The 20,555-nt window shown below is 39.6% G+C and overlaps 1 protein-coding gene across 1 annotated transcript; it reads right to left on the bottom strand.

Moving 5' to 3' along the window:
* Positions 1 to 3,189: 3,189 nt before the first annotated feature.
* Positions 3,190 to 4,982, bottom strand: LOC308678974 (interleukin-8-like; the record flags this gene model as incomplete). Its single annotated transcript, XM_081346205.1, has 4 exons — positions 3,190 to 3,220; positions 3,690 to 3,773; positions 4,091 to 4,226; positions 4,925 to 4,982. The coding sequence occupies 4 exons, from the start codon at positions 4,980 to 4,982 to the stop codon at positions 3,190 to 3,192; spliced, it is 309 nt and encodes a 102-aa protein (XP_081202331.1).
* Between the last annotated feature and the right edge of the window lie 15,573 nt (positions 4,983 to 20,555).

The following is a 20,555-nucleotide window of genomic DNA, read 5'->3' as shown; positions in this document are numbered from 1 at the left end:
CAACAAGGGCCAGACTTAAACAATATTTGTCTGCCATCCTCAAATTAATGCTGGTAATGCCATTCAGTTTCTCATGGCAGATAATCTGAGTTTCAGTCTGGCAGCAGCTATGTATCTCATATAGCTTAATATGCTAAATCAGAGAAGGGCCTTCACCTTAGCCCAATATAATGCTCTCCCTTCAGCACTTTGACTGGAAGATTTAAAAAGACACCATATCTATTACAAGTATGTCCCTACAACTCAGGACAGGTCAAAACTATGTTCTCCTATATTGCCAGCTTTATGCGGAATCTCAAAATGCTCTAATTACTCCATCCCTGACCAGCAGAACAGGATTCATCAACCAACAGTACAACCATTTTTCCTTTTTGACATCAAACCTGAAATACATGAAGTTGTCAGGATTTGCATGGCAGTATGCAAAATTAAAGATAAAAGGTAAAAGGAATCCCTGTAGATTTTACTTGGCTAATCATTACCAACTATAAAGGGCAGTGCTCATCTCCCTTTCAAGAATCATTGAGCCAGTGCTGTCAGAAGAGGTTTCTGCAGTCATGTGGCCAGCATGACATCACGGAGTATTGTTACTTTTCCACCAAAATCCATTTTGGGCAGCATAATGGCTCAGCTTGTTTGAGACCCAAGTGTCACACAATGAGGTAAGCTCCCGTCCTCACCCTAGCTCCTGCTAACTTAACAGTTTGAAAGTATGCAAATAGGAATGCAAAATTAGACAGAGAATAATTAAGACAATTGAACCTGCCTAAGTATAGATAGCCAAAAATGGCTAAGGTTCAGCATTAAGCATGGATTACATTTGAACATATTCTTTTGTGCTTTAGTGAGTACATATCATGTCAGGTATTGTACTACTGTGTTTCAGTAGTAGTGGGGTGGGGAGGAATGTTTCAGATTCCTGTAGACACAGAGGAAACCTTCAATATTTAGTAGACTGGAAGGATTTCCCTGATGTCCAGAATGAATGGGTTGACTACTTAGGGCTTAGGGCTCCTAGACTTCTCAAATGTTTCAATAGCCTGACAAACCTAAATGACCTCTTTCTGTAACCATTTCCTTTCTCCCTGTTTGTTGTGTAAGGTTGTGAATAGGGCACCAGAGGGCAAGATAAGAGAGAATGGTTGGAAACTGACCAAAGAGAGAAGCAACCTGGAATTAAGGAGAAACTTCATAACAGTGAGGACAATTAACCAGTGGAACAGCTTGCCTTCAGAAATCATGGGCGCTCCATCACTGGAGATTTTTAAGAAGAGACTAGACAGTCACTTGTCTGAAATAGTATAGGGATCAAATTTAATTATTTTAACTGTTTTTAACTCTTGTATTGTATTGATGTTTTTAAATACTTTGTAAACCGCCCTGAGTCCTATGGGAAAAGGGCGGTATATAAATTCAATAAACTTAAACTTAAACTTAACTGACATCTCTGCTGGGGGGGCAGCATATCGGGTCCACCAGAATGTCCTCCCATTCTGTGCAAAGGGTGTGGGGTAAGGAATGTTTACTGGCTTCTTTTATATGCTTTCACTTTTGCTGTAACTGCTTGGGAATTAGGGAGGGGGATTGTCTTCTGAGACAGAGCAGACTATGTCCCAGCCAGTTCCAGCCTGGCTTCAAGGCCATCATGCCCTGAGGGTGCTCTGTTAGCTGCCTAGCACCTCAAAACAACCTTGCAGCATCACATTGGCTGTTGGTGGACTGGTCAGGGGGGAAATGGAAGAATTGCTCTGAGCTTTGCATGAGCTCCCAGATTTCATATGACCTTACTGGATCCACTTTCTCTCAGTAAAAGTTTTTTTCATTCAATTCAATGGAGTCAACAGTTCTGCTTTCCTGAGAGACCAGCTGGGGCAGGTCCTTATACTATGTATTATTTGACTATAAATTGAAGATTTTTTTTCTTTATTTTGGAAGCTCATAACATATATCAAGGTTTTTTGTGAGTTTAATTTCTCTTCCAAGTGGGGGGAAAGGGTGGGAAAAGGTTGAATCACACTTCTGTAAGCACCTTTGCAAGGAAGATAGGAAAGGATAGATGAAGAAGAGAAATCCCACCTTCAATTATAAATGGGCTCAATTTTCAAAGGTATTTCACTTGCTATAGAAGCCAAAACCCTATCATAAAATGTGTTCATGTGACTGTTTGTCAAGAAAGAGAAATAAATGATATTGTACTGTTATCCTGCCTATCAGTGAATTCTTTGAGGACAGGGTACAAAACTAAAGGGAGGTATCACCAACTGTTTAAATTATTACATTTTTAAAAGACAAAACTAAAAGAAGTATTTCATCATCAAAATAATTTAATTAGTTGCACATTGGTTGTACAAAAATATTTGGACAGTATTCGGCAATTGTTCAATAAATATATAAATAAGTCTTGAATGATCATGTTATGAATGTAAACATTCCAGATGTTTCTTCTGGATAAATGAGTTTTTCACATAAAAAGTCACTATAACCAATCTTTTAAATATCTAGTTCCCTCAACATAAACATTATCATTTTAAAATGCTCAGACACAAACATTTTCTAGTATAATAAATAATACTCCACATATGCTTATATTAATAAATAATAAGGTAGAAACACACTGAGAATAAAGCACGTTTGTGAATATAATGAGTCTTTCCATCAATGCTCAGCACAAGACATATGATTCTCTGCCCCTTGGCCTCCCAACAATCCCATGAGGTGATTAGATGAAGGCACCTCAGGAGTTTCATGGCCAAACTGGGCTTTCAACCTGGACCTCCTTAGCCTGGCACTCTAACCTGATTCTTGCAATAGACAGCCCAAGGCTGGCTTTGATTCATCCATACTTATGCAAATCTGTAGGTTGCCAAGTGCCCAAGGGCAACAGGAAGTATTGCCAATATGTTTTACTTTCACGGTAACTTTATGCAATAACCATGGAACTTTCATTTTAACTGCATTTAGTAATGCCTTTTGTTTTCCAAATCTTTATTATCCATCTCATCTTTGCATTAGGACATTTCCTCTATGCATATGAGAGATGAATTTCTAATGATTTTCTCTTAATGAAATTATACCATAAATAACTTTTCAGGATTCTTGATATAAAAGACTCTTCTTAAAAGGTAGGTTTGTTGGAAATGGCTCAGCTTCTTTTAAGGATGTCAACGGTGATATAATTTGAAACCTTTCTTATGACTGTGTCTCCGCATTAGTCTTAGCCCTGGAATAAAAGAAATGTAAGAAAAGATAAGAAAAAAATAAGAGTTGTTTGATTGAGATAAGCTATATGCCATAAAAACAAATTTCCAGAAGAAGTCTCTCCCCAGGTATGTCCAATTTCAGAATCTTTCCTTTGTTTATCTAACAATGAAGCTTATCTCTGGCCAGCTCAATGAACTAAGAAAAAATGTCCTGAGATTGATCAGTGGAACAACTTGCCTCCAGAAGCTGTGGGTGCCCCATCACTGGGGGCTTTTAAGAAAAGATTGAAGAGCTATTTGTGTCCACAGTGGCATAGGGTCTCCTGCCTTGAGTAGGAGGTTGGACTGGAAGACCTCTGAGGTCCCTTTGAATCCTATGATCTATGTTCTATATTCTAAGCTCTACCCTCGGTGAGACTTCTTTTGAATAAGCACATACAGAAAATTGTACTGTGAGATTTTTAAAATTAGAAGAAAATAAATACTTACTTTTCCAGAAGATTTGTGATGACTTTTTTCACCCAAGTTGCAGTGGGGTCCAAGCACACTCGTCTGCCATCCTTAAGAGTTGCACTGCCACAAATGAAAATCAGGATAATAAAGCACTGAGTTTGTAGAAGTTTGCTGTCTTTCATTTTGTCTGTTTATTGGTTTAATCTACAGGGCTTGTGTGCTTTTCCAATCATACAAATCACACCAAGCATTTGGTTTTAATATACAGGACCAAAGATTTCTAGTGCCACTAGCGTCTACTGATGTTAACAGTTCACAAGTGGGAAAATCCAGAAGACCTGTGCACAAATTTGCATAGGGCAGTTGGGAAGCAGAGCTTCACAGCAGATCATGCCTTAAACTCAATGACAAATATGAAATAGCAAAAGTGTACTTACATGACCTGAATGTTACTACAATGTGGCCCACTTTTGATCAAGTTGACACTTGCAATGTGTCCGCGGAGGCTGAGATTAGAATAGGTTTCTATACATTGACACCGAAGTTCAAGCCCTACCCGAGCCAATGAAGCTCCTATAAAAAAAACAGAAGTGTAAAAAATAATTAAAGTCTCCTTATTTTAAATCTCTTTACCAAAGGCTTGCTGTAATATGCTTTTCTATAGCCTGATTCAGTCCCATTTAAGAAAATCACCTCGATTATCCCTAAAGTTGTTAATTATTCTTATCAGTGTTCTCTTATCTATTACTGTTCATTTTAAAAAAGAAATATTAACATTTTGACTTTTCCAGATTGCAGAAAAAAATATTTACATAGCTGTTGTGTTATTAGATGAGACTATAGATCTATCTCTCATCAAACCTTTTGCTTGCATTGTAACAACCATCCATATTATTAAAAAGTTGTGGTAAATACAACTATTCCTCCTTAATGTTTCCTAGGATCTAGTGCTCGAAGTTAGATTGCTTTAGAATCAAAAGTATCATTTATTAATAATGTGAAAGATCTGTCCTTTTAAATAAATTAACGCATAAGCTGCATTCAGTAAGTTTCATTTAAAAAGAGAAGAAAAAGTTAAACAAGTATGTTTTCTTTTGGAAGTCAAAAGAGCTCTGAGAATCCATTTAGCAATTAATTATTAAATAACAGCTTCTTTCTTGCTGAAAATGATTTTTCCATTACAAGGAATTGTTTTCCTCCTGATAGCAGTAAGCTTACCTTCCTCTGAAAATAGTTTAGCCTCTTACACAAATCGTACAAAGTCTGCTTACCTTCTGTCAGTGTTGCAGAGACCAAGAGAAGAGCCAAAAATGCAGTCTTGGAGTCCATGACAAGAGAGGGAATTATTTTCTTGGCTGGGATCCTGGAAAGCAGAAGAATGTTTGCCCAAGAAGGCCTGTGTTTGACTGAGCTCCACCACTTCTCTGGCTTATATACTAATGGACCTTGTCAGAGGAAATTCCCAGGGCTTGTAAGGCGCTATCTTAAAGTGAGTCATTAGGAAATCTGGAAGCAAAACTGTTTCCGACTACAGTGATGACAGCCTCTGCTGGTGTATTTACTTCTACAAAATGTATTTAAGCAACTTTTAACTTTGAATTCTTCTGCTTTTCAAAATCAATATGAGGTTTGCGTTGTCTAAGAAATACATTGCCTCAAGAGCACTGCACCTCTCTGAACACATAGAAAGCCAATACCACAAGGTTTGCAATCTACAAGAATCAGTCCTGTAGCCATATTTCAAATATAAACCGTTCGGTTCTGGGTTTTTGCATAGTTTTAAATTTTAAATTTGCATGCTAGGACAGAGGAATCATGAATGGGGTCAAAAAGACAAGATGATGGTTATAACTTTGTAATTAAAGGCTTTTCTTTAGAAATGTTATACATGTGACCAATAAAAAAGGGAGTAAGATTCTGATTGCCTCCCTCATAGATGCCTCTCAGGTAGAAAGTAATAGGGGCCTAATTTCTTCAAATAAACTATTGAGACTCTTAGACAGAAAATATCCAAATTATTGAAATAATGGGGATTGTTGAAACAATACATGTAGTGCCTAAGACAAAAATACCATCAAAAGTTAGATAGATTAGATCAATTTGTTTTATCTACCTAATATGTTTTATTGTTAGATGAAACAAACTGATCTCATCTGTCCAAACTCTCCAATGAGTGTTTTGATTCATGGTGGTATATGACAGAGAACAATGCAAAAATTTAAACTCCAATCAAGTTGACTAAAACAGCATCTCATTTCTTAAAAAAGGTTTGTTATTCACTCAAAGATACAGGGATGGTAAACCATAACCTGAACAAAATTATACTTTAAAATAATTTCTAGCCCAGGTTTAATCAGATTTCTCTTTCTTGTTTCACAAATGCTTTCTAGCTGTTACCCCAGTCAAGATAGCACCATGATTTCACAGCCATGGCTACCATCTTGATTTTTTTTTTATTTCTTCCCTCCCCGATGTTCTTGTGAGTCATTCTCAGGCTCACCTTTTCCATGGCTACTTCTTGGAATTAAGAATGTTTCTGACATTAACAGTTGTTACCCTAACTTGTGCTTCATGCTAAAAGAAAGTAGGTTTAACAATACAAGAAGTAAAAGACTGAGGGAGTGCAGAACAGGGATCAGAACAGGGATGAGATGAGGTTTGTAGAAATTTTGACGCAAGGGGAAAGATATCTAAATGTCTGTCCTTCCTTTGAAAATTTCAGTAAAAGTTGGGGAATACAATATCAGTAAAGGTAAGAGAGGAAACTATAATGAAGATAGCCAGGTAAATATCCAGGTGGTGAAGAAATTAAAAGGGGGTTAATTTGGACACTTGAAAACAGAGTACTACCACAAATTCATAATAGAATCATAAACAATTTGCATTTTGTTTGGTTCTGCTAATATGTAATAATCTAAGAGACATGTTATATGTTTTGTTTTATCATATTGTTATGAGAAAACAAATGGTGGCTCCATTATTATTAACATCCTGTTACCTATTATTTCATTTTTAGGTGTTTTTATAGTTTTTCATGTTTTTAATTATCATTGTTGTTATTTATTAATATTTTGGCTTTGTTGTATGCCATCCAGAATCACTTGTTTTCTTTGGCTATATAAATTTGAAAAATAAATATTTTTTATTTATTTACTTTTGTTTTATTCAGAACAAAGTTAAAATACAAAATACAAAATTCAATAAAAATCCACAAAGAAAAAAAATCACAAAACACTAAAAAAAGTTTGCATCAAAAAACCAACACAATATATTATGCACAAATTATCCCTTCTAGTTGAATACTGATTAATATATTACTACAATTAGTTCCCACCTCTTGCAAAACAGGCCCTCCCAAAATTTTTGAACTTCTAAATCTATTAGCAACTTGTTTAACTGTCTTCTGTATGTTATATTAGTGACAAAGTAGTTAGGAGGAAAAACAACAATAGTAAAACAGAACAAAATTAAAGTTTTCAAATCACTCTGTTAAGAAGCTGCTAATGTAATCCACTCGTAGAAAATTTTCTATGGTATCTTAACTATCCCGGATCGTTCCAAAAGTTATAAACAGATTGTCCTGGGTCAAAAATCCATGCTTGTTTCTTAATATCCTCTTTTGTCAATTGTTATTTAATTAAATGAAGTAAATTCAGCCTCCAGAGTATGCTATTTTCAAGTTAGAATGCAAGCAAAAGTAGTTACCGGTTTACTATAATAAAACCATCCAGTCTCCGTCTTCATAGAGGAAAGGAATTTGTCTCTCTCTGTTCCAGCTGAGGCCGTAATGTTGGAGAGTATACAGACATAAACATAAACTTCTGAACAACAAATGAAATTCACTTCACTGGTTCTTGAGCATGATCTTTGATCTGGAAGTGGATCAAAGTCCTTTTGTGTATCTTTATCTAAAGATAAGGCTTCAGGTTGTAACATTTTTGGAAGAATCATTAAAGTTTTATTAAGTTTATGTAAGAGAAAACCAGCTATAAGCTACATATTTTCCCACCCTTCTTTCTTAGATTTCAGACACTATTCAGCCATTTTAATCTGTGGAACTTAATCAGAGAACAAAGAATAAAAAATTATTTTCCTGTATATTTCAATCCAAAATTATAAGATAGATTCAACAAAAATAAACTCCAGGTATTTTGCAAATTAAAAAAATACAGTGGTGTTTAATGTCTCTTCACCACCTCCCCAAATGTTGCTGCGGTTTCCATACCGAAGGGACAGAGATTATCCAGAACAACATATATCAGAAGGAACAAAGAGGAAAAAGCTATTAGAGTCTAGCAGCAGTTGAAATAAAGCAGCAGTCATCCGTTGATCAATTTTTAAAGCAAAAAGAAAATAGGTCAAAAAATGAAAGTTAAAATTCTGGCGTGCTTAATAATAATAATAATAATAATAATAATAATAATAATAATAATAATAATAATAATAATAATAATAATAATAATAAAATAAAGTTGGAAGGGACCTTGGAGGTCATCTAGTCCAACCCCCTGCTCAGGCAGGAAGCCCTATACCATTTCAGGCTTAGAAAATGAAACTGCTGGATAGGAAGGTGGATACACCCAGTAACTTTTCAATCACTTCCAGAGGGAATTGGAACCTTCAAGGCTCCCCTTACCCACTGTTATGTATATATGTATATAGGGGATGTTTCACAGAGATAGCCACTGACACCACCAGGTGGCAGGGTGCCCTGTCAGGATTGGCAGGGCAGTCTTTGGCGGGAAATCCGGACAATGGGATTGGTTCCAAGTTATACCTGGCTAGGTATATAAGAGGGGCAGTTGCCCCTTTGTTTGAAAAGTCTGTGCTTCATCAATAAAGAATGTTATGCTGAACCCTGTTGTCCTGCATCGTCCATCTTGGCCATGCGGTCCAGAGCCCACGAGCTGACACCCACTGGGTCCATGATCCTTGGGTCACTCCTAAGTATTCCCATTCAAAACCTGGGAATAGCACTGCCAAAGGGGCAGCTTTAGCGGTGAAATCGGCAGATGATCAGTAAGAGAAAAAACAAAACCTTACTGAGCAACAACCATCTTGAAAGGAGGGGGCTAAATAAATAAAATTATTGTTTAATTATTTATTTTTAATTACTTTTAAGTCCCAGTTCAAATTCCAGAATAGTAACTGCCTGAAATCTATAGCAAACCGAATTCCATGCTTAGACATAATTGAGAATCTAAATGTCCTCTGAAGACAAAATCCCCATTTTGTCCATTAAACATTACATTAAAAAAATAATCTCTTTGATTAAGGGATTAGTTTATTTCCAATTTCTTTCACTGAAAATCTAAGTTAGATTTATTCGCTCTTATTCCTTCCTTGCTAGTTGTGATCTTTTATCTCCTCTCCACAGCTTGATAAGAATTAATCTAATTATGAATCAGTTAACTTGATTCCTACTAAATAATAATAATAATAATAATAATAATAATAATAATAATAATAATAATAATAAGAAGAAGAAGAAGAAGAAGAAGAAGAAGAAGAAGAAGAAGAAGAAGTATAAGAAGAAGAAGAAGAAGAAGAAGAAGAAGAAGAAGAAGAAGAAGAAGAAGAAGAAGAAGAAGAAGAAGAAGAAGAAGAAGAAGAAGAAGAAGAAGAAGAAGAAGAAGAAGAAGAAGTTGGAAGGGACCTTGGAGGTTATCTAGTCCAACCCCCTGCTCAGGCAGGAAACCCTATACTATTTCAGACAAAAGGCTGTCCAGTTTCTCCTTAGTTCTAGGTTGCTTCTCTCCTGGACTAGTTTCCATCCGTTGCTTCTTGTCCTGCTTTCAGGTGCTTTGGAGAATAGCCTGGCTCCCTCTTCTTTGTGGCAGCCCCTGAGATATTGGAACACTGCTATCATGTCACCCCTCACCCTTCTCTTCATTAAACTAGACATACCCAATTCCAGCAACTGTTCCCTATGTGTTTTAGCATATGTTAAGGGAAGGACAAATGGGTGAATGAAATTGTGCCCCAGGTGCTTTTCTTTCTGGTGATCTTATTTTTAACTTAACTTTTGGTTCCATTCAAAAGTTTCCCCTTCCATGGATGCCTTTCTATTGCCTTTGTCCTCCTTTGCAGGAACATATCATTGGATTTCAAATTGACACGTAGGTCTGCTATTGTCATGTTGAAGTTCTAAGCTTCTTTCATATTTTTTTCAGTTTTGCCCCCTTCCCTTTTGGGGGAAGTACATATTCCTCAGTAAGCTTTCAGGTACACAGTAGCTGAAAGCTCAGTAAGCTTTCAGGTACACAATGACTGTATTTTTCTCCCTGAATCAGAAGTACTTCCTTCCCTAGGGCAGATCTTTCCTAATCTCAAAGCTTCCCAAAGTTTCATCAATGACATCGAGACTTAGCTCTGGGCCTCAACAGAAGGAGGAAAAGAATAACCTGTATAAAAAGGTGTGTCAATTTTCGGAGCCTCAGACTAGGCACTCCTTAATTTTTACTCTGGGTGTGCCAGCCTTTCCTCAAATTTCAAGTGCATTGGCCAACATTAGTAGAACGAAGCAAAAGAACTCCTAAAAGTTACATCCCTGTTTGATCACCATCAGAATCAGATTGTGTTCCTTAAATTCCTGATCAACATGAAAATATTAATGAAATTCCTATTAATTAAGATACTGTGCATGTTGGTGTTCTACCATTATTTTTATTTTTTTTGCAAGTGTAGTTTTAGCATATTTAAACAATTGTACAAATACTTCTGGCCGAAACTAGGAAAAACTATCCCAAATGTAAAATAAAAGCAAACAAACAATTGACTAGCCTTTTGGAGCCAGTGGGCACAATTAACATATTTGGAAAGCACTTTGAGTTGTTAACTTTAAGGAAATAGTTGTTCTAGAGGAACAGAGTGAATGCACCCAGTTGCAAAATACGCATTACCAGAAGTCAAGGAGGTGGCTCCTAAAACTATGTATGAAGTGTACGTGAAATCCAGAGGTATGCACGGGAATAGAAAAGAAGGCTGGTGCTTTGCTAGCAATATGCCAACTTCATTTTAATGTTTTGACATTAAAACAATATTTAGAAATATGTGTAAAATAGGTGGCAAAGAGCCTGTTAAATATAAAAGTCAGGAATATTAGCAATAGACAATATTGATTTATATGATGAAACAGTGTGACAGAAAAATATGTTCATAGTATGTTTTATTCTATTTATGCCAACTTCTGAAAATCTATATGACATCTTTCTTTTTCACTCTCTAATGTACTACAAAGCTGTCTGTTATTTTGTAGGAAAGAATGGTACTAAGTATTATTGTATTCTATTATTAATTATTGTCAAGAATTATTGTATCCAATTGTTTAATTGGTTGGATAGTGTAGTCAACACAATGAACCTGAATTTGGGCAAACTCTGGGGTACAGTGAAAGACAGAGAGGCCTGGCGTACTATGGTCCATGGAATCGCAAAGAGTCAGATACAACTTAGCAACCGAACAACAACAGCAATTGATTAATTCTTATATTTTCATATGAGAGGCTATTCCTGCATGAAAGCTACCTGCCTTGATATGTGTGGACAAAATGTACTGAAAACCTCATGCCTTCTCTTTACCATCTACAGTATTTAAAGATATGCATAACTGGAGAGATTGCCCAATAATTCCATCAAATAATGATGAAACCACTGGTTTTTGCATTGCATGTAGAGGGTCATGTAAAAATGTTGCAACCTGGAACAGGAGCAAGGCTTGGAAACTGCAGGCAGAAGACAAGAGGACACTTTTCCTTCCAAAGCCTCTCCTTTGTGCTTCAGGTTCACAACTGTCAGCCTTGATTCTGAGCACTGTCCTTCAGGCAAGCTTTAATTTACTCAATTTGTACATTAATTTCCTTTCCCTCAATCCTCCTCAGACCATCTGTATTATGTTTTAAGGCCATGTTTCTCAGCCATAACATTAAGATGTGTGGACAAGAATTCTGGGAGTTGGAGTCCACAGTTTTTAAAGCTGCTAAGCTTGAGAAACACTAGTTTAAGGAATGAGTTCTCTTTTTTAACACCCTGATCAAACTTCCTTTTGGTAGGAGGGTGGAAGAGGGTTAATGGGTCAATCCCTTCTCCTTCTCTACCCACTCCTTCAATAGATAGATTACTAACCATAACACAGAATATGATACATATGCAACTTTTTTAATATTTGAAAAATCTTCCTATTTGAATTAATAAAATAATTTTATTATGCAAACACAGAGAGTCCCACAATTATGCTGCAATCACTCTTTAGTTTGGCCAAAATTCTCTGACCTAACTAATGGACAAAAGACCACCAAGTTTGGCATGAGGAACTGCTATTGATGATAGCTACTCACGGTCCATGATACAGTATATATTCATAACCACTCTACATCCAGATCTAGTCTGTAACACAATTCTCATCCATTTGGTATGCAAAGTAGATGAAACTACGTGTGAGTTGTAATTGCAAATTTATGTTTCATCCTAGGCAATTCCCTTTTCAATATCATTATGTTTGATTTCCACCATGATTCAGGATGTATCTTACTGCGGTTTTTATAACTACCAAAAAAATGATGGACACTGAGGCTTCCTCAAGAATTGCAAACAAAAATTCTGGAAGAAAAAGGTCTTCCTGTTCTCCTATATAAGGGTCTATACACAGAAACGTGTGACACCCTGTCAGGATTCTATGTGAGAATCTTGTCTTTTTTCATACACATTATTATATTACTTATAACCAATCTGCATTTCTTTAATCTAAAGAGATGTATGAGAAAATTCCTTTCCTTTGATTTACTGAAATTAGCTACACAATTAAATCATGCCAATATATTAAAATAGCTATCTTCACAATGTTAAAGTATTTTTTTTCTATTTAATCCCATACTAAAAGGAGCATAAACTGTGAGATGTAGACATGTTTCAGGTGACATGAACTTTTAACAGGGAGATGCAGACAAATTTGCTCTGCATCTGTCCAACAAAACTGCCTGGATTTATTCGCAAGATGGATGCTGGTCTTGTTGCAAGTCTGAAGAAGATGCCTAGGATGGAATCTTGTCCAGTTACCTGGGAATGGTTTGTAATTGTTGGACGTGAGGAAATGGACAGGAACGTTAGAACTATGAGCTGTTTGCTGTCTATCCTGGTTTGTAAAAGTTGCCCAGGATGTGTATGTGTCATGTGAGTTTGTACTAGCAGTGATTAGTTCTTCTTTGAGTGAAGGAGTTCTTCCTTTAGCTCTTTTGAACAACTTTTGCTCAGTACCAAAAACCCCTTTTGAGGGAATGTCATTAAGAAGTTTGCACAACAGCTTGAGAAAACCCTGGATGAAGCAGATAATCTGGATCCCTTTCGGTCATGTTTCAGAGTTGGCTATGGAGCAGAAATGGCCACTGATTATGCTTTTGAATGATTCTCTGATGTAGGAGGTTCAGTGGTGCTGTGTCCATCCATACTTTACTTGACTTCTCATTGGCTTTTGATGCCATTGACCACAGAATACTACTGGACTGACTCAGAGGATTGGGAGTGAGTGGTGTGATATTGATTCACCTCCTTTCTTCAGGGTTGATTCTGGTAAGTGGAATTGGGAAAGAAATATCCCACCCTCAGCTGCTTCAAGGTGGGGTGTCATTATCACGTTATTAAAAGATTTATGAAAAGGCTAAATACTAGTTTAAATTTGGCACTGATTCTCACCAACCTCAGTGTCATGGGCCACATCTATTATTTAAAATTCCCTTTCCTTTGCTATATTAATGACTCTATTTTGTTAAGAATTGTAACATCTTCATTTAACAATGGCATACTGATTTACTTTTTTAGAGTATCCAGAAAACTGGACTTAAGTGTGATCATTTTTCTTTCCCTTGGATTAGCAAACTAATTGGTTACATTTGAAGGAAAAGTGATAGCCCTCAGACTATTGATTTTTTTAAAAAAATCCAATAACATAATTTGCTCTGCAAAATTCTAAGAGCATTGAAGATTAGATTGGAATTTCAAGAATGCTTTAACTCCTGAATCACTAAGCATGACGGCAGGTCTGGCTTGTTTTCAAAACTAATGCTGCTCTACTGTACAGATTAATATTTTGCTCAGTTTTTATCTTTGCTTTTTTAAAATTATTACCATATTTTTAACATTACCATACCATAATATTACCATATTTAAAACCCTATCAAGTCTCCCTACTGGAAGATGGACAGGTGAGACACACGTCTCCCACTTAGTAGGAACTGTCTGAAAGCTCAACATAAGGAATGATCACTTCCTTTCATAATGATAGACACTTTTCAGATAGTATCTCAGGTTTGGCTTGAGGTGAGTGCATTACAGAAGATAGGCTGTGCAGTGCGGTGCTTAGTAAAGTTTACTAAACAATTGAAATAGAACAGGCAGATAATTGAGAACAGGCTGCTGGGCATAACTTTTTACCAAACTTCTGCTTCCAGTCCCAAGTTATTTCCCAAGGTTACCTCAACAAACTCATTCACTTTATACTTGACATATGTGAAAATTCAGGACTGACACCTCTTATTCAAATTGATCTATTCAGAATATTCTTCCCTGTAGCCATTCCCCACTTTACTCAGCTGGTACTGGCCCTTATAGAATATGTTGAATTCTGTTTCTTCTAACACCTTCTGAAAACTGCTGAAGCAGAATGTTTTCCAAACTATTTAGGTTCAATTTATTAAGTTTTGCTTTGTTATCTTGATTTTTTAAAATTTATTTTAAGATATTTCCCATTGTTTTGGATGAGATATGTCTTTTTTTGTGATTTGTTATATTCTTATCTGTATATTTGAAAGCATATAGTTTAATTATAAAATCATAATTAGTTATATTGTTAATTTAGTTTTTATATATCAGAGCTTGTTTTATTTATTTATTTATTTATTTATTTTTGGGACTTATATGCCGCCCTATCTCCCGAAGGACTCAGGGTGGCTAACAACAATAAAAACAACAATACAAAAGTTAAAAGAAATTAAATAAACAGCCCCAATAAATAAGTTAAACTAAACAATTTAAAATTAAAAAACATTTTAAAAAACCCGGTTGTCAGTCCAAGTCAGCCTGATGAAAAAGGAAAGTTTTAAGGCCGTGGCGAAAGGACCAGAGATCCGGGGCCATCCGGAGCTCAAGGGGGAGTTGGTTCCACAGGGCTGGCACTCCCACAGAAAAGGCCCTCCCCCTGGGGGTCACCAGCCGACATTGTCTGGCCGATGGCACCCTGAGGAGGCCCTCTGTGTGTGAGCGCACTGGGCGATGGGAGGTTGTTCCCGGCAGCAGACGGTCCTGCAAATATCCCGGGCCTAGGCCATGTAGGGCTTTAAAGGTAAGTACCAGCACCTTAAATCTCACCCGGAAGAGAACCAGTAACCAATGCAGCTCACGCAGGAGGGGTGTAATATGGGAGTATCGGGATGCTCCCATCACTACCTGCGCGGCCGCATTCTGTACCAGCTGGAGCCTCTGGGTGGTCTTCAAGGGTAGCCCCATGTAGAGAGCATTGCAGTAATCTATCCGGGAGGTAACGAGTGCATGAGTGACCATACGTAGGGCATCTCGGTCCAGATAGGGGTGCAACTGGCGCACCAGGTGAACCTGGGCAAATGCCCCCCTGGCCACGACTCCAATATGATCTTCAAAACTGAGTCGTGAGTCCACGAGGATGCCTAAATTGCATGCCCTATCAATGGGAGGTAACACCTCTCCTCCCATAACCAAAGATGGAACCTCTTGGACAAGTCGAGATGCCGGTACGTAAAGCCACTCAGTCTTGGCCGGGTTGAGCTGGAGCCTGTTCTTCCCCATCCAAATCCGTACCACTTCCAGGCAATGGGACATCACATCGAGGGCATCGCTGGGTTGGTTCGGGGTGGAGATGAAAAGCTGGGTATCATCAGCATATTGATGATACCTCACCCCGAAACCACGGATGATCTCACCCAGTGGCTTCATATAGATGTTGAACAGGAGGGGTGAGAGTACCAACCCCTGAGGCACCCCACAACTAAGGGGCCTAGGGGTTGACCTCTGCCCTCCTGCCAACACCGTCTGCGAATGGCCCGAGAGGTAGGAGGAGAACCACCGTAAAACGGTGCCTCCCACTCCCAAACCCTCAAGACGTCACAGCAAGATACCATGGTCGATGGTATCAAAAGCCGCTGAGAGGTCTAATAGGACCAGGACAGAGGAATAATCCCTGTCTCGGGCCCGCCAGAGATCATCCACCAGTGCGACCAATGCCGTCTCCGTGCTGTACCCGGGCCTGAAACCCGATTGGTATGGATCCAGATACTCAGTTTCCTCCAGGACCAAAGGGAGCTGCCATGCCACCATGCTCTCGACAACCTTTGCAAGGAAGCGAAGGTTGGAGACAGGACGAAAGTTATTTAAAATAGCTGGATCCAAGGCAGGTTTCTTGAGGAGGGGCCTTACCACCGCCTCTTTCAAGGCAGCAGGGAAGCACCCCTCACTCAAGGAAGCATTAATAACTGCCAGGAGCCAGCCTCGTGTAACCTCCCGAGCCGCATAAACCAGCCAGGAGGGACACGGGTCCAACAAACACGTGGCGGCACTTAATTTCTCCATGATCCTGTCCACTTAATCTGGAGTCACAGGATCAAACTCTTCCCAAATATTATCGGCCAAACCCATCGCTTCCCCCTCGTCAGATACTGCCCAGTCGGAGTCCAAGCCAGCCCGAATCTGAGCGATTTTATCCACCAGATACTCACTAAATTTTTCGGCCCGTCCCTGCAAGGGGTCCTCTCCCGTCCCCTGATTTAAAAGGGAACGGGTCTCCCTAAACAGTGCAGCCAGGTGGTTATCTGCGGATGCAATGAGGGTGGCGAAGTGAGTACGCTTCGCTACCTCCATTGCCACAAGATAAGATCTAGAAAAGTATCTTAACTGTGTTCGGTCAGACTCGGACCAACTGGATCTCCAAATGCTCTCTAGGCCCCTTCTCCGGCGCTTCATCTCCTGCAGGTCCACAGAGAACCAAGGAGCGAGCTGGGATCTGCGCCAGGTCAGAGGCTGCAAAGGCACAACACGGTCGAGAGCCTCCGAAGCAGCCCGTTGCCAGGCGTCAACTAAGATCTCGACCGGGCTGTGGGAAAGGGAGGAAGGAATCAATCCAAGCGCCGTCTCAAACCTATCTGGGTCCATCAGGCGCCTGGGGCGGAACCACCTGGTCGGTTCTGCCTCCCAGCAGCGGGGAGTGGCATGACGGAGGCCCAACCACAGGAGATAATGGTCTGTCCATGAAAGGGGTTGAGATGTTGGAGTAACCCCACCCAGACCATTAAGCCACTGCCCAGAGATAAAAATAAGGTCGGGCATGTTTCTCCCCTCGTGGGTCGGACCCTGAATAATCTGGGTCAGGTCCATGGCTATCATGGAAGCCATGAACGCTCGGGCCACCCCCGACGCGCCACCCAGGGAAGGCAGGTTAAAATCTCCCAGAACCATAAGCCTGGGAAACTCTTTTTTTTATTGAAAAGTTTTACAGTACATTTTTGACTTCCGGTGGCGGCGCGGCGCCGGAGACAGCCCTTTCGGGCTGCCCGCGGCTCAGCTGTGTTATTTCCACCCGAAACAGCGCCGATCAGCTGTTCGGGTGGATTTGAAGCCCCCTCCTCGGGAGAAGAGGAGGGGGTGAGCCCCCAGGTAGGGGTTGAGTTCTCCGGGGCCGCCTGAGCTTAAAGCTTGGGCGGCTGAAGGATCGAACTCCCCCGTAGCCTGGGCTGCTCCCAGCTGGTCAGCGTCTCTGCTCCGTGATTTCTGGAGTGGAGCCAGGCGTTTGCGACCACCCCTGCCAGAAGGAAAGACCATGGAATAAAAGGAGCAGGCAGAGCGGTACAGGAGGAAAAGGTGAAGAGGATTTTTATGGCTGCTTTCTAGCTTAATGGATTTTATAAATTTAAAAGTGAAAGTGCGTAGTAAGTGAAAGTAAAGATGGCGGCTAAATCTCTCCCAAAAGCTCTTTGGAGTGCTGGAACTTCTCCGGTGCAGCAGTCATCATTGCAAGCGTTGCTTCTTCCTGATGTATTGACACCGAAGGATTTACAAGATGCTCTTGGAAAATTTGCCCAGGTAATTCTGGAAGCAATGGGTGATAAATTTGCAAAGATGGAGGAGAAGTTGGAGAAATTGGAGGAGAGAATAGAAGAGAGGATGGAAGAGAAGTTCAGAGTGATGAAGGTAGACATTTTGTCTTCAGTGTATAGAGTGGCTGAATGTGTGGAAGATTTGGATGAAAAAGTGGAAGACTTGACTCAAAAAAATGCCATATTAGAAGCAAAAGTACTGGAAAATGAAGATTTAAGAGACAAAATGGACAAAGAATTGAGTCTTGCTCAATATTACCAGATGCAGTACGCTGTTAGTGTTTCGTGTGAATTCATGGATTGCCAGACAGAGAAAGCTACCTAGAGATGTGGTGGTTTATTTTGCAAAGAGGGAAATTAGAGACGAAGTTATTCAAGCTGCTTATGGTACTAAAGTCGTGATTGCTGATCAAGAAGTTTTGGTTCTAAAAGAAATTCCTCCAAAGATTTTAAGGAGAAGGAAGGATTTTACATTTGTAGTGCAAGAGCTCAAGCAACGAGATATAAGGTTCAGATGGGAGATTCCAGTTGGGTTGATGGTGATGCATGAAGGTAAAAGGTACCGTTTGGCTACTGTGATGCAGGCGCGTGATTTTTACAATAACGTTTTAAAAGCAACCCCACTATCACTTTTGGAAGCTGCAAAGGGATCTGGAGAAGGAGAACACCAAGAGGCTGAAGATGGACAGACAGAGGAGAATGGTGCTGGAGGAGATCAAGCTACAACTTCTTTGGATGATTCTAGAGAGCAGAGGGAGACGCGTGCTGCTTTAAAACGATAAAAAAAAAATAAAAGAATAAGATCAGCAGAAGTCTATGGAATTTCTAAAATGTATTTACAGCCAAGTAGTGGGAGGAGCACGGCCTAAAACAGATAGTCCTATTTAAGCAAAGGATGCTTTTAGTTGGATTATATGCTCCTAATCAACAACAAGTTGACTTTTTTAGTTTATTTCATACAAAGTTTACCTAGTTGGATTATAAAATTTTTATTTTTATGGGGGATTGGAATGGTGTTTTGGATGTACAGATGGACAAGGCTGGAGTTTTTAAGCGCGGCCCAAGTCATGCTAGACTGTCTAAATCCTATTTTGAAATGAAGGATGACTTGGAACTGCGAGATATTTGGCGTGAAAGACATTCGCATGAAAAGGATTATACTTTTTTTTTCTGACAGACATCAATCTTTTTTCAGGATCGATTTTATTTTGTTGACTAATGACTTTTTTTTAAGGATTAAGAAGGTGAAGATATGTGCAAGAACTATTTCTGATCATAGCCCAGTTTGGCTAGAGATTTATAAGGAGAATAGAGATAGGCGCTCGTGGCGCGTAAATGAGAATTTGTTTAGAAACCAGAGAAATGGGGAAGAATGTAAACAGCGGATGAAGGGTTTTTGTTTTTTTTTTTGAAATTTATATGAATAAGGGCACCTCTATGGATATGGTTTGGGATGCTAGCAAGGCCTATTTGAGAGGGGTGTTGATATATATGAACAATAAACATAGATGTGCTGTGGAAGCTAGGAGGGAAGAATTGGAGAATGAAATAAAGGAAAAGAAAAGGCTTTGATTTTGAATTTAGAGGTTGTGAAGTCTAAGGAGGCTATTAAACTGTTAAGAGGAATGGATTGAGTATATCCAGAACAAATATGGGACTAAGACGTTTCATGTAGTATTTGAATAAGTCTTCCTTTCTTTTTTTTCTGTTTTTTTAATATATTCTATATTAATAGTGTTTGTAGTTATCCTATGTGAGCTAGAGAGTGATAGATTTTAGAGTCTATGGTTGTTAGCATATGGTTGTTTATGATTCTTTCTTTGTTTTTTTATACCTTGTACTTAGCTCTGGGAAGTCGGGGGGGGTGGGGAGGGGGGGAGGGGTAAGGAGGGAGGGACAGGGGAGGGGTAGGGGGGACTGTCAAAGATAAAATGTATGATAAAACTTTTCAATAAAAAAAAAGTTTTACAGTACATTTTTGAATACAAAACCCCTCCCCTCCCCCTCCCCCCTCCCCAAACCTCCCCAACTCTCCCCTCCCCTCCCCTCCCCCCTCCCCGACTTCCCAGAGCTAAATACAGGGTATAAAAATACAAACATAATCTAAAATATGCAAACAACAATAAAATATTAAATTCTATCGCACTTTAACTCTTAATAAAATAACTACAAGCGGCAGCAGCAAGCGTATAGACTAAAAGCAGCCTGACAGGAAAACACGCGGGAACTTTGACAGCTGTCAAAGTTCCCCGCACCGCGCAGGCGCCACCACTGACAGCTCGCGGCTGTCAAACGCCGGACTACGAAGAAGCCTGAGCTGTCAAAGCGTCCACCGTACAGCGCAGGCGCAACCACTGACAGCTCGCGGCTGTCAAAACACTAAGACACGCGGAAGCCGGAGCTGTCAACAAAAGACGACGCGGATTGGTCCCTGCCTGACAGGGCGCCAAAATGGACACCGCTGATTGGTCCTCGCTACCAGCTGCCGGCTATAAAAGCCGGACAAGTTATTCTATGTTGGCCTTGCTCTTAATAAACCTGTTGTTACTAGCCTGTCGTCCCGAGCGGTCCTTCGGCTACTTCACTGGCGACGAGGGTGGGATCGCTCCGGAGCTGAAGTCACGGCCGAGGAAGGAAGTTCCCGGCAAGAGCTGTCACGGAAGTTTTAACTTCCATCGGAGCAACCCAGGACCGGACGACATGGCAAACTTCGGCCGTGTGAGGGAGTTTGATACCCGCCATCCCGAGAGATGGCAATCACACCTCGGCCAAGTCGAGGGATTCCTCCTCGT

Source organism: Vipera berus (assembly GCF_964194415.1).
Source record: "Vipera berus genome assembly, chromosome: Z".
NCBI classification, from domain to species: domain Eukaryota; kingdom Metazoa; phylum Chordata; class Lepidosauria; order Squamata; family Viperidae; genus Vipera; species Vipera berus.
Note: the sequence above shows the minus strand (reverse complement) of the source record. Positions and strands in the feature narration are given on the sequence as shown.